Genomic DNA, 13,135 nt, shown 5'->3' on the forward strand with positions numbered 1-13,135 from the left:
CTGGAGATCATGGCCACGGGTTACGCGATTCCCTTCCAGTCGCTCCCACCGCCACGACCTCCACCCAGACCCCACCTAAAGGACGCCTCCCACGAAGCGAGACTCAAGCAGGAGGTAGGCCATCTTATGCTTACAGGGGCAGTGGAAAGAGTGTCGGAGCAACTCCGAGGGAAAGGGTTCTACTCAAGATACTTCCTCACAGAGAAAAAGACAGGAGGCTGGAGGCCCAGCCTAGATCTTCGAGGCCTCAACCGGTACTTGCGCAAGCAACGCTTTCGGATGATCACAGTCACCTCTATACTTACGGCACTGGACGATGGAGATTGGTTCGCAGCCATCCACTTACAAGACGCGTATTTCCACATAACTAGTCACCCGGCTCACAGGCATTTTCTCTGGGTTATGGTAGGCGAAGAACATTTTCAGTACACGGTTCTGCCGTTCAGCCTCTTCTCGGCCCCCAGAGTCTTCACCAAGACCTTGGCAGTGGTGTCAGCCTACCTGCACAGACAGTGGGTGTTTATATTCCCATATCTGGAAGAAGAAGAAAAAAAAAAAAAAAACTGCCTACTGAAAGGGGCCCCGAAGGAGGAGGTACTTCGCATGATACGCGTCACAGCAGACATGTTCTCTTCGCTGGGCCTGGTCATCAATCTGGCAAAATCAAAGATAGACCCCGCACAGGACATAGAGTTCATAGGGGCACATATAAATTCCATCACAGCAAGGGTTTATCTACCAGATGTCCGCTTTCGCGCCATTGGTTCCCTCATGCAAGTCATCACCTTCAGCCCTACGGTGCCAGTTCTGACGTGCTTACAGCTGCTGGGCCACGTGGCAGCAGCAACGTTTGTGGTACAGAATGCCCGATTGCATAGGCGCAGCATACAGCACTGGTAGGCGAGCGTCTACAAACCGGCAGCACACACTGTCCACAGGGTGGTGTCGCCCACGACAGAGGTGCGCAGATCCCTGCAATGGTGGGTGAACCCCAAGAACATGCTAACAGGGGTGCCCTTTCACCAACCACAAATATCTGTTTTTCTCACTACCGACGCCCCCCACATATGGTGGGGAGCACACATGGGCGAAAAGGTGACGCAAAGACTGTGGTCCTCCACGGAACAGTCACTGCACATAAATATACTGGAGCTCAGAGCAGTGTTTAACGCCTGCAAACACTTTCGAGACCATATACAAGGCAAGTAGTCAGGATCAGTACAGACAATACCTCCACCATGTTTTATATAAATCGGATGGGTGTTTGCCCATCCCATGGTTACCAGGTTCCTCAAAGGGCTGGTAAACCTATACCCACCTCGGAAACCGCTTCCATCTTCGTGGAGCTTGGACCTGGTGCTTAATGTGCTAACGGGACCACCATTTGAACCCTTAACCACGGTTTCCCTCCTTCTCCTTACGATAAAGACGACCTTCCTTCTTGCAATCACATCAGCTCGCAGGGTGAGCGAGCTTGCGGCAGTTATGGCAACGCCACCCTGCACAGTAATTTCCAAGGAGGCGGTAACCTTACGGCTGCATCCAGCCTTTGTTCCCAAAGTTTCTTCAGAGTTTCATATTAACGAACCTATAGTTTTACCCTCGTTATCCAAAGCCTCATAACTCCAACAAAGAGGCGTGCCTACACCTCCTGGACGTGAGGAGGGCGCTGGCTTTCTATATAGACAGGACTAAGTCCTTCCGGAAAACGGATAGACTCCTAGTCTCTCTCGCTCCCAAATCAAAAGGAGAAGGTCTCTCTTCGCAGAGAGACTCGAAGCACATTGTATCCTGCATAAAAATGTGCTACGAACTCAAAAAGACTCCTTTACTGGCCCCGCCCAGGGCTCACTCCACTAGGGCGGTGGCGGCATCAACAGCCTTTTTCAAGGGCGTTGCACTAAAAGACATTTGCAGAGCGGCGACCTGGTCATCCTACGACACCTTTGCCAAGCACTACGCCCTTCACAGAGTATTTCAAGAGGATACCCAGCTCTCGACAGCGGTCCTCTCGGGGACAAGCTGCACATGATCCGATTACCCACCTCCTATTTTGGGTTACTGCTGGGTAGTCACCTAACGTGGAGCACCCACGGGGACACTCAAAGAAGAAAGAGAAGTTACTCACCGTAGTAACGGTGGCTCTTCGAGATGTGTCCCCGTGGGTGCTCCACCACCCGCCCATCCTCCCCGCTTCGGATCTCTGTTTAGTGTTTTGCAGGAGCATCTGAGGCGGTTGGTCAAGGAACTGGCAGGGACCGGATCGTGCACGTGGCCGGGAGTGCGCAAGGGAGCGGTGCACACCGGTGCATGCGCGGTCCAGCAGAAACTGCTTGGAAGATCCGACCTGCGGTGCCGGGGCGAGCCCGACACCTAACGTGGAGCACCCACGGGGACACATCTCGAAGAACCACCATTACTACGGTGAGTAACTTCTCTTTTTCCAAACATAAGTTTAATTTGGAGCTCCCAAAGGGGCCAAAGGCAGCAAGTGAACATGCTGTAAATGCTGCCTGTAACTATGAAGGAATCTTATGCTCCCCCTCTGCTATTTTAGACAGATTAGAACAAAGAAGCCAGAGTGATTTATTTGCCTTTGTCGTAGGAACATTGGCTGAACAGATCTGCCTAGTTGCAGTAGCTCCTTCTAGCAGCAGATGGCCAAAGACCCTTTTTTCCCCTCTTGAGATGGGACAAGTTGTGGACAGATTGCAAGCCACATCTCCTTTCTGTGTAGAGTGGTGTGACTTAAGGGATAGAAGATTCAGATCAAGGGAAAGTTGCGTCTTCTAAAATGAAATCAAGGGTTCATCTGGGAGTTATTTGATCTCTGGAGCCTCTGAGTGTCTGCTCCTGTTTATTAGTGTAGGAGAAGAACCTGCTAGTGGCTGTGTGATCATCCACCTCTCACCCAAAGCACAGGGGGGACTGTAGAAGCTGCCCTCTCCTGTTGCTACATATCTCAAAGTTCAAACAAGCCTTGTGATCCTTTAAAGCATTTTCTTGCATTTGCCGATCCAGATAGCTGATGCCGTCTCTGACTGTTGTTCAGATTTGGCAAAGTATGAGCTCTGAAAAGACCTTCTGCTGATTAAAGCCTTTCAAACAATCACCTTGAGCCCTAAGTGCATGCTGTTCTCCAATGCCAGGCCCGCAAACAGGAGAGGTCAAGGGGGACAGTTGCACAGGGGCCCCCCATCTTTCAAAGGGACCCAGAGCTCCTGGCCACCCCTGCTGCTACTGTGACAATGGTGGTGGCTGGAGCCTGAGCTCCTTTGAAATGCCACAGAAGCATCACTCTGCTGCTTCATGTGGCCCTGAGGGAAGGGGAGGAGAGCCCAGAGCATAACACTGGGCAGTGCTCAGGACTGACGGCCCTCAGCCCTGCCCCTCCTGCCAGAGGCTCTGCCCTTTCTGGGGATGCAAAGCAGGGCCCCACCCTGTATCTTGCCCCTGGGTCAATGGTGGCTTTTGCCCCTGCTTCTCAATGTATTTACTTGAGTTTCTGCAAACAAGTTTATGCCTCCAATTTGATGCAGTTTGATGAGCTTCTTTCTTCTATTTCCTCTTCACCTCTGTGGCCCCATCCACAGGCCATCTCAGAGAATGGCAGAGGCCCGGGCTGCTTTCAGTTAGAGGCCCCTGCTCCAGCCCCCCCAACTTTTCATCCCAGGATCATACTACAGCCAAAAAGATATATGAATGTGAACATCTGAGACATTTATTAACAATTAAGTCATTATACCAATGGCATGTATATCAAAAATGTTACTTGAACTGCGAGTTTCCACTGCAAGCAAAACTCTTCATTTTAGGAATGCTTTTCTGGCTTTGTTGTGTGCAAATTTGTTTGTAATTGAGGAAAAAATCTAATTTACATGCAACAGCACTGTTAATGTTAAACATTGCAAGCCCATTCAAATCCTCTTGTCCCATTGTAGATTGATGATAGTTCTTCACTTGTTTTAACACATTGAACGTGCATTCACCTGAAGCCACTGAATGCAGGGAGACTGACAAAAAAAATGTAATCCAATTGTGATACAGTCGACAAGTCGAGATTGACTGTTTCTTGGAGAAGTTCTTTGACTTGCAATCTGAATGTAAAGATGGTGGAATGTGTGTATTTCAGGAAGATGTCTTTCTCATCATAGAAATCGCTTGAAATTTTGTTGTATCTTTGTTGAAACTCTTCAGATCTTCATCACTTAGTTTGCTGAACTCCCAAAGGAATCCAAAAAGGGTATAAATTTGTTGCAGTGACTCAAATTGATGTGTAAGACCAGTTTTGATGGAGTCAATAATAGTAATAATTAAAAAAAAAATGGAGTTTGTAGTGCTTTTCCATAGCAGATCAACAAGTTGAGCTGCAAGTGGTGGAAAGCTAAGATGAAATGTGAATATAGTAGTCCCTTGAATTACGCAAGGATTGTGTTCCCATACATGCTCTCATAACTCAAATTTTGCTTAAGTCAGGGTGGGCTTTTTTCCACTGCGGAATGCACGTTCTGCAGCTGGGGAAGCAGCAGGAGCACCTGGAGCTCCTTTGGAAAGGTAAGTCCTGGAGTTGGGGAGGGTTAAGCCTGGCAGTGGGTTGGAGCCGTGGGTAGGGAGACGAGGGGGTTAAGTCTGAGGTGGGTTAGGGCCGGGGGAGGGGGGTGGATGTGAGCTGAGGCTGTGCAGCCCTGCAGGTGTTGAGCCAGAGCTGGACGCAAGTTGGGAGTAAACCAGGGCCATGCAGAGGGGTTTGAACTGGGGCAGGGGGTGTTGAGCCAGGGCCAGGGTGAGTGGGATTTTGAGTTGTGCTTAACTTGTGTTAATGAGAGTTAAGCGCAACTCAAAATCGTGCATTTCTGGGGATTAAAGTACTATGTGCTACTGATTTGGGCTCAGAAAGGATTGCAAACCATTGATCATGAACCTTTTGAATATTTTTAAGAAGTTCAGTGTTATCCCTCTCAAAATCTAATGTAGGCCAGTGTGTGTCAGTTGTAAGATTAGTTTTGTGGATCGTTTTCAGCAGCTTCATCTGTGTGGACGCCATAAAAAAGTGTTCATATTTGCATGTATCCTTCTGAATTGACTTAAGCTCAGTAGGAGCCTATGCTGTGAGTGTAAGAGATTCAATCTTGCTTAAAGCCTTTCTCACAGAGCCCAGATGCTGTGCAACTGGCTTAACACCAACCATTTGTGCTGACCATCTCATCCTGGACATGCCATAAAGGGAAATGGGCAGGTTCTGCTTCAGAATTTCCCTCTTTCAAGGACTGTTACTGAAGTGTTGTATAATGTTGTGTATAATTCAGCACAATCAACGTCAACAACTGGAGAAAATACAATTTGTATTTTGATCAAGAAGGACCGCTTGTATTTACTAGCCATATTGGATCCATTGTCATATGCTTGGCAAGTGCCGCCTTGAAAATTTAATTTGAGGCCTTCCAGGATTTCTAATACACGAGCAGTGATTTCTTTTCCAGGTTTTTTTTATGAAATTATCAAACAAAATAAATCATTCTTCAGTTGAAACCATTCAACTTCCTGCCATTTTAACACATCAGACAACCAAGGTTGTCTGTTCTTTATGGCTGTGTTTAGATTGCAGGCTCCAGTCTCCCAACAGAAGTCTGCCACTCCAGGAGCCTTCTGTTGACATCCCGGTCTTCCTTGGGCCAAATGTTGGGAAAGCCTCTTCTGAAAGAACTGTTGGCAGGAGATGCACGATGCATTTGTGTGTCTTTTTCTGACGGATCTTTTCAATCTGGACGTAGCCTTTGAGTCGTCTCAGAGAGGTAACCATGTTAGTCTGCCTCATCACAAAACAAAGCAGTCCTGTACACTTTAAAGACTAAAAATATAATTTATTTCATGGGACAGAACCACTTCTTCAGATCAGCCAAGGTTATTTGTTTTTTTTTATTTTGCTCTTTTATGAGACCAGTCTTGGGTTGCATCAATAATAATTGAAAATACTTTGCACATTGTATCTCTTCAAGAATTGTTATTTGCACAAATGTCCTCCACAAAACTTTATTCTGTATTCTGGAAGATAGATAATGGACTTGCCTGTGTTTTCTGCTCTCTTGTAATTGATAAACACACTTAATGTGGCCTGATAAAAGTGGGTCACATGCGCTAAAAAACTCAAGGGCACCCAGAAGGTTTCCATTTGTAGGGTCACTGATACGTTGACTGGAACCAAGCAAAGCCGTTCAATGTTCAGAAAGAAAAGGAATGACATTCAATATGTGCTCAAGGAGTTTTTCCAGTTATCAGCGTCTGTGTTTGAATTGTCAGCTAGTGCTGCTCTATTATCTGATTGCCATGTAACATAGTTTTCTTTATGTGATATTGAAGTCCCATGTGCACGTATTAGGTCTTTTAACTTCTTCCAACCTCTACTAATGCTCCAACCCAATGAATCCTACAGCACTGATGCATTTGAAATATTACTTTAAAGATGAAACAGGGTACACAGTACAGAGCCTGCTTTTCTGTGCTCCAGCAGAGCCAGTCTCTTGTATAGATCTATCCATTTGGAAGAGTGTTTGTCATCAGATGAGTGGGAAAAACATGATTTTCAACGTTTTTCAGTGTATTACTTGGAATCTGAAAACAACTAGCTTTGAGAAACGATTGGATTTAATCAAAATGGTTCTTACCAAGAAGTCTAATATCAGGTTTTGATGCCAATGTTACACTGTTTGTTTGTCCTGTGCTAGTTATAAGTCAGAAGATCTCATTAGTGCACAATGATGCACTAATGAGGTCTTTTTTATTAGGAGTGGATTTTGCCCACATTGGTATAAAGGTTTTATATTAACCTGTGGCTTACCCTGTGGTTACATACTATATGTAAATAATGCTGGTGAGCACATAGATTCATGAGATGTGATGTCACGTATGTTTAGTTCATATGGTCTCACAAGGTTTTAGTTGGAAAATGTTTTAATTTTGTTCTTTTTTTTTTTTTTAAAAAAATATCAGGCTTCAATTTTGTGTTTTAACAGGACAGCTGGGAAATTGTAGAAGGACTGCGAGGAGTCATGAATTATACCCAACAACCACAGAAACAGGAAGGCTACCTCCTGAAAAAAAGGAAATGGCCTCTGAAAGGCTGGCACAAGGTAGGAAAGAAGTGTGTATTTTAGGATAAGTTGCCATTTAAACTTAACTCTCTTGGTGCATTTTCTTAGTTGAAAAAAAGTTAATGGCAGAAGATGTCCCTTTAGTGGAATATATTATATCATTTCCTGCTCTCCTACAAAAGGTTTCTTTGTGTTTCCAATTACAGAGATACTTCTTCTTGGACAGAGGGATTTTGAAGTATGCCAAGTGTCAAGCTGATGTAAGTTTTTTCTCTGTCTGTCTCCTACTCCCTCAAAGATTGTGGTATAGGTTGAACCTCTCCAGTTCAGCACCTTTGGGACCTGACCAGTGTTGAACAAGAGAATTTGCTGGCCCACGGGAGGTCAGTATTTTCTAGCAGTGTTACCAACGTGTCTGCTGCTGGCCAGGCTCCTAGAAGACCCCTAGGCACCCCTAGGGGTAAATTATAGCTAAACAGCACAGCACCCTGAAAGCCAGGACTAGTGGTGGCTGGAAACAAACTTTACGGGACCAAGGGGAAATTGAGCCACACCCATGATAAGTGGTCATCCAGTAATTAAAATAATTTTGGATTATGGCTGTTGCTGCACGAGAGCATTCCAAATTAGAGAGGTTAAATCTGTATTTCATATGAACACCAGGAGTTGGGTTGCACTGTGAAAGGGAAAGGGAGATTCTGAATTTCTGAACTACAAGAATGTAAATGCTGGTTCTACCAGTTTATGGATCTTTTCTTTTTCCTTTCCTACCTCAGGAATTAATGCTGATTTTCTATGTAAACTCTTTGCAGATAGAGAGAGAGAAACTTCACGGCTGCATTGATGTTGGCCTTTCGGTCATGTCTGTTAAGAAGTCAACAAAATGTATAGATTTGGATACAGAAGAATATATATACCATCTAAAGGTAATTCTTCAAGGCAATTGTATTCTGTGTCTTACCAATTGAATTGCGAACAACATTAAAACATTGTGATGTACCTAGTGATCTATGTGTATGTGGTATTGGCCTTTAAATAAAGGGCTGGTGGAAATGCTGGTTTAACTTCAGGAAATAAATTATTAAAATTCTGTAGCAGTTGTCAGGTGTGGCTGAACTTTATAGTTTATTGAAACACACATGATCTCCTTAATTTTTACTGTAATTCAACTTCTGGAATTCATAACTTCTGTAAAATCTTTCTCTAACTTTAAATTTTGTCAAACACAAATTTGTGTAGTTGGCAGCAAAGCTTTGCATTCAAATTTAGGTACTCCTTTTTGTGAGATGTACACGTGGAGAAAAAAATGGACTAGAAGTAATCAGCTGCTGTTGTTATGCCCTCTTGCATATTTTCCATGACGTGTGAATATTTGCACTCATCTAAGCTATTAATAGGATTTAATTAAAAAGATATGTATTTGTTTTATCTGTGGACTACATTCTGCAATTTAAAGTGATAAGTTTATCTCTTAATCTAATGATCTAAATTCAATTAAAATATCCAGCTAGGGTTTTTAAATGTAAAAATGTCAAACCTGTATTTAAGACTTAAGGTCCTTTTTTAGGCCTTAAAAAAAAGAAAAAAAAATTTGCAAGTACAACTGGAAACATATATAGCATACTGGCAAATTGACTCAATGTTGCTTGGGTATTCAAGTGAAATAAGGGTGAGGTTTTTGGTTTTAGTTTTGGGGTTTTTTTTGCAGGGGGTGGGGGGCGTGGGGAGGTTCCTGTTTGGAAAATAAAAGGAAAAACTCGATGGTTTCTGTAAATGATTGAGCAGCTAATTGTTTGGTGGAGTTGTGGGAAGGCAGCAGGGCTCTCCCTTGCACAATACTGTGGCCAAGCGGCAAGAAGGGTGGGGTTGGGGTAGAGAGGCACTCCCCCTCTTAGCAGGGTGGGGAGCCTTGCCACCACATGGCCACTTTTACTGCTGTGGCTGCCCCCAGTGGTCACTCTGTTCTCTGCACTCACTGCCCCCAGGGGTGAGTCTGAAGAATGTCTTCCCTCCTGTTGTTGCCCCTCCTTTCCATGTTTTGAGAAATCCTGGGATTTCAGGCATTTCCCACTTTCCAGGCACAACCAAACTCTGACCTAAGTTTAAGTTAGGGTAAGAAGAAGCTGCACCCACATTTTATGGTCATGGCTCTTACGTTTTAAGAGGAGTTTTTCAATGTAGCACAGACACACTGAAAATATCTGGTAGATACACTATGGCACATATTAAGATTTAAACTGTCCTGCTTCTGTGGGTCTAAAATGAATCTGTCCTTCAGGAGACAGGCTCACAAGATGTATTTAAATTCGCACTATTAAGCCCTAATTAATAAAGTATATATTTTTTCAGTATTGCACTTAAGTTTGTGCTTAAATCCTACTGCAGTAAATGAGACTTAAGTAGGTGTGTCAGTATTGCCCTGAATAGGGATGGAGTCAAACATTTATTTTGTGCTTTCCTGAGTGGGGCTTTAGAGAGAAACTTTAGTTAACATAGCTTTCCCCTTGAGTGGCTCCAGGATTATATTCTATGTTGTATTCAAGCTTGTGAAGAGTAGTGATTTAACAGGAACACTTTACTGATCGTCTGTCGAGAATTCAGAACCCCTTGTGGGCAGCTTGTGAGAAAAAGGAGAAAATAAGATCAAGTTTTGTCTAGTAAACCATGACTCCCTGTCACATAACTTAACTATTCTCTGTAGGTGAAATCTCAGGAACTCTTTGATGAATGGGTAGCCAAGCTGCGTTACCACCGAATGTATCGTCAGAATGAAATTGCCATGTTTCCACATGACGGCGATAATCATTTCTTCCCAGCCTCCTCAACCACAGACTGTGTATCTGGTGTGTTCGACTCTGTCTCAGGTAGAAAGGTAATGGTGAGTTTTCATCGAGCATTAATTTGGCTTGATGTTCTCTGTCTGTTTGGGTAAAGGTTTGGTGTAAGACATAAATTGTAAAATGATCTAATGTATAATTTTGCTTCTTGGGTAATTTTCCTCTAGAATACTGGAAATTTATCTTTAATTTTAGTATCATTCCTTAAAGTTCTATTAAAATTTTAATATTCTTTTGTTTCATTTAAACAGTAATAAAGCCAGTATCAGGAACATTTATAATCCCTTTGGTATGCATAAGTTTTGCTGTCAAAATGTGAAAAGGGACTCTAGGTTTTTTACCTTTGTCCATTCCCACCTTCTCCTGGGTCTACCAAGCGGACACAGTAGAGCCATCCAATTTCTGGGTTGGTTTAAGCTTAGGCTCAATCTCTCAAAGTCCAAAAGCATAAGAAGGCCTGTAAAAGAACCCTAGTGGCAATTATCAGGGCAGAATCAGTGGCACATGTGCTGTGCAATTTACTGCACTGACCTAATGATTTCAAGTGCTTAAACCTTTTTAAATCTGTCTCTCAGCAATCCCACTTCTTGTTGATTTCATTTGTATTTGGCTTTCAGCTGCTGGTAGCTGGTAGCCAGCTCACTCACAAATTCAGATTTTCACAGTGAAAATGTCCAAAAGGGGTGGTACTAAATAAAAATGTGTATATCGTTGTTGGGTTATATGTTTGTGACAGCAAATGGTGCCCATAATCTTCATCACTTTCTGAACCTAGTCCTTTGCACCTAGATGCCATAATGCATATTTGCCACAATAACAGATTGTCTTTTATTAATAATTCATTTCTGGGGTTTTTTTGGAACAGACAGGCAGCATGACAAAACAGAATTCATTGAGAATTGGGAGTAGTTTACAGTTTTCCTGTCCAAGTAATGAGTCCAGGATTCCACCATGGCTACAATCTTCTGAGGATATGGAAAAATGCTCAAAAGGTAGTCATCTAAAGGAACTTTAAAATAGTTAGATTTTTGGAGGTTTCCTGAATATTACCATTGACTGACTGTGTAAGGGCTGTTCTCATATGGTGGTGGGTTATATTTTTGTTTTTTATTGTAAGTGAATTATTTACCCAGAAAATTTTGGGTTCCAATTGTGTGATAATCTAGTTTGAGGCACCTCAAATCATGACGCCCATATTTTGAAGCATCAAAAATTGCTAGCCATTTTTGAAAACTTGGGCCTTAGTGGACATCACAAGTAGCAGCCATATTTACAATTCAAGAGCTTAAGGTTCTTTTGAAGTTACTTCCCTGTAGAAGAGAAACAGGGGGAACAGCAGCAGTGTAAACTTGCCCTGTCAATATGCCTTTACGCTCTAGGACTACTCTAGGGAAGCTACCTCTAGGGGTGAGAAAATAGGATGGGTTACAAGCCTGTGACATCATTGTCCTCTCCAGTAATGGGGCTGACTGTGCCAGCCTGTGATATTTGTCCTGCTGACACCAATCTGCTGCAAACTAGGCTGGGCGGGGGTGTATGAATTGAAGTAAGACTTTAACTGCATGTAAAAAATTACTTTCCGTGTCACTGTTTCTTTGCACCTTTCTCTTTCAAAACAGATCTCTCATGTTGTCACACATATTTAATGGAAATGAGCCAGTTGTTACAGAGTATGGAAGTTCTTCATAGGACATATTCAGCACCTGCTATAAATGCCATGCAGGTCAGTTGTGAAAATTGTTATTTCATGGAGGTGGGAAGTATGTCAAGATGTCAAGTTGTCTAAGCAGTATGGTTTTATGACTTGTACCGTTATTCTTGTTTATCTGATGTTAAAAGGTTGGATCTTTTGAAAGTCCAAAAAAGGAGAAAAGAACACACAGGAGGTGGCGATCTAGAGTTATTGGTAAAGATGCTAAAGGAATGTTGCAGGTAACTGGAACAGTCTTTTTTTTTTTTTTTTTTTCCTTTTCCAAGCCAACTTTCTCAAACTATAGGCTTGCTTATTGAACCTGTCTTGCTCTGGCACTTCTTTTTAGAAATCTGAATCCTTCTAAATCAAGCAGTATGTAAGGGTATGTCTACATAGCAGCCTTATTTCAAAGAAAGCTATTCCAGAAGAACCATTCCGGAATATCTTATTTTGAAATAGCGTTGCTAGACACACAAATGAATTTTGAACTAGCACATAGCTATTTCAAAATACAGCATGTACATGCATAGAGCATATTTTGAACAGAGACACTGGACGCACTATGGCTTATTTTGCAATAGGTTCTACTCCCTGTCTTAAGAGCACCTATATCAAAATAGCTGTTTTGAAATAGGCGCTATTCCTTGTAGAATGAGGTTTAGCAATTTTGAAATACGCCGACCGCTACTTCAGAATTATTTTGAAATGGTGGTTGCATTGTGTAGACGCTAGGTTAGTAATTTCAAAATAACATCTGTTATTTTGAAATTACTTTGCTGTGCAGGCCTAACCTGAGATTGGCGTTCACAATGCCCTGTGACTAAAGTCGTAGGTAGTCTATCGTGTCCAACGATGATGTCTTGAGCTTGCACAGGCTTATCGGTTGTGGACTCGCATGTGGCTGAGGAGCCCAAGCTTTGAACAGCATGGGCATTCGCAGTGGGGGCAAGGGAATTGTCCTGGCTCTGTTGGTGCGGCTGCTGCTGTTGCTTTCTTTCTCGCACGAGCATCAATGAGGCGTATGTGTCGCTGCTTTTCAAAGTTGTCATACGCACGTCGTACAAGAGCACGCCAGGCTGTTCGGTCTTTTGCATACTGCTCTTGCTGATCTGGTTTTAAACCAGCATGAGCAATGTTAGCCTTCATGCAGTCTTTATACCTCTTGCAAGGCCTGCCTCGATTCCTTTTGCCCTGGGAGAGTTCACCGTAGAGGAGTTGCTTAGGGATTCTTGACTCCTCCATTCATATGACGTGCCCTGTCCAGTGAAGCTGGGCTTTCAGAACCATGGCTTCGATGCTTGTGGTTCCTGCTCTGTCCAGGACTTCCAGGTTTGTAACTCTGTCCTGCCATCAAATGTGCAGTATTGACCTCAGGCTGTGTGTGTGGAAGTGCTCCAGCAGTTTTATAGGGTTTCTGTACAAGGTCCAGGTTTCACAGCCATACAGGAGACTGGTCAGGACTAAAGCCTTGTACACTTTCAGTTTAGTGGACTGTCGGATATTGTGCTGATTCAACA

At 43.3% G+C, this 13,135-nt stretch overlaps 1 protein-coding gene across 9 annotated transcripts in view; it reads left to right on the forward strand.

Annotated features, from left to right (window-relative positions):
• OSBPL3 (oxysterol binding protein like 3) overlaps positions 1 to 13,135 on the forward strand; it is a 135,479-nt gene that overhangs the window by 69,263 nt on the left and 53,081 nt on the right. For 6 of the 9 annotated variants that reach the window (XM_074984616.1, XM_074984612.1, XM_074984611.1 and 3 more), the window contains 7 exons: positions 7,011 to 7,127; positions 7,295 to 7,348; positions 7,901 to 8,014; positions 9,790 to 9,966; positions 10,791 to 10,917; positions 11,545 to 11,648; positions 11,765 to 11,857. In XM_074984616.1, coding sequence (XP_074840717.1) covers positions 7,011 to 7,127; positions 7,295 to 7,348; positions 7,901 to 8,014; positions 9,790 to 9,966; positions 10,791 to 10,917; positions 11,545 to 11,648; positions 11,765 to 11,857 — 786 coding nt within the window. The remainder of the gene's footprint in view (positions 1 to 7,010; positions 7,128 to 7,294; positions 7,349 to 7,900; positions 8,015 to 9,789; positions 9,967 to 10,790; positions 10,918 to 11,544; positions 11,649 to 11,764; positions 11,858 to 13,135) is intronic. The other 3 variants (XM_074984617.1, XM_074984619.1, XM_074984620.1) reach the window with 2 other exon arrangements.

Source organism: Carettochelys insculpta, chromosome 2 (genome assembly GCF_033958435.1).
Source record: "Carettochelys insculpta isolate YL-2023 chromosome 2, ASM3395843v1, whole genome shotgun sequence".
NCBI classification, from domain to species: domain Eukaryota; kingdom Metazoa; phylum Chordata; order Testudines; family Carettochelyidae; genus Carettochelys; species Carettochelys insculpta.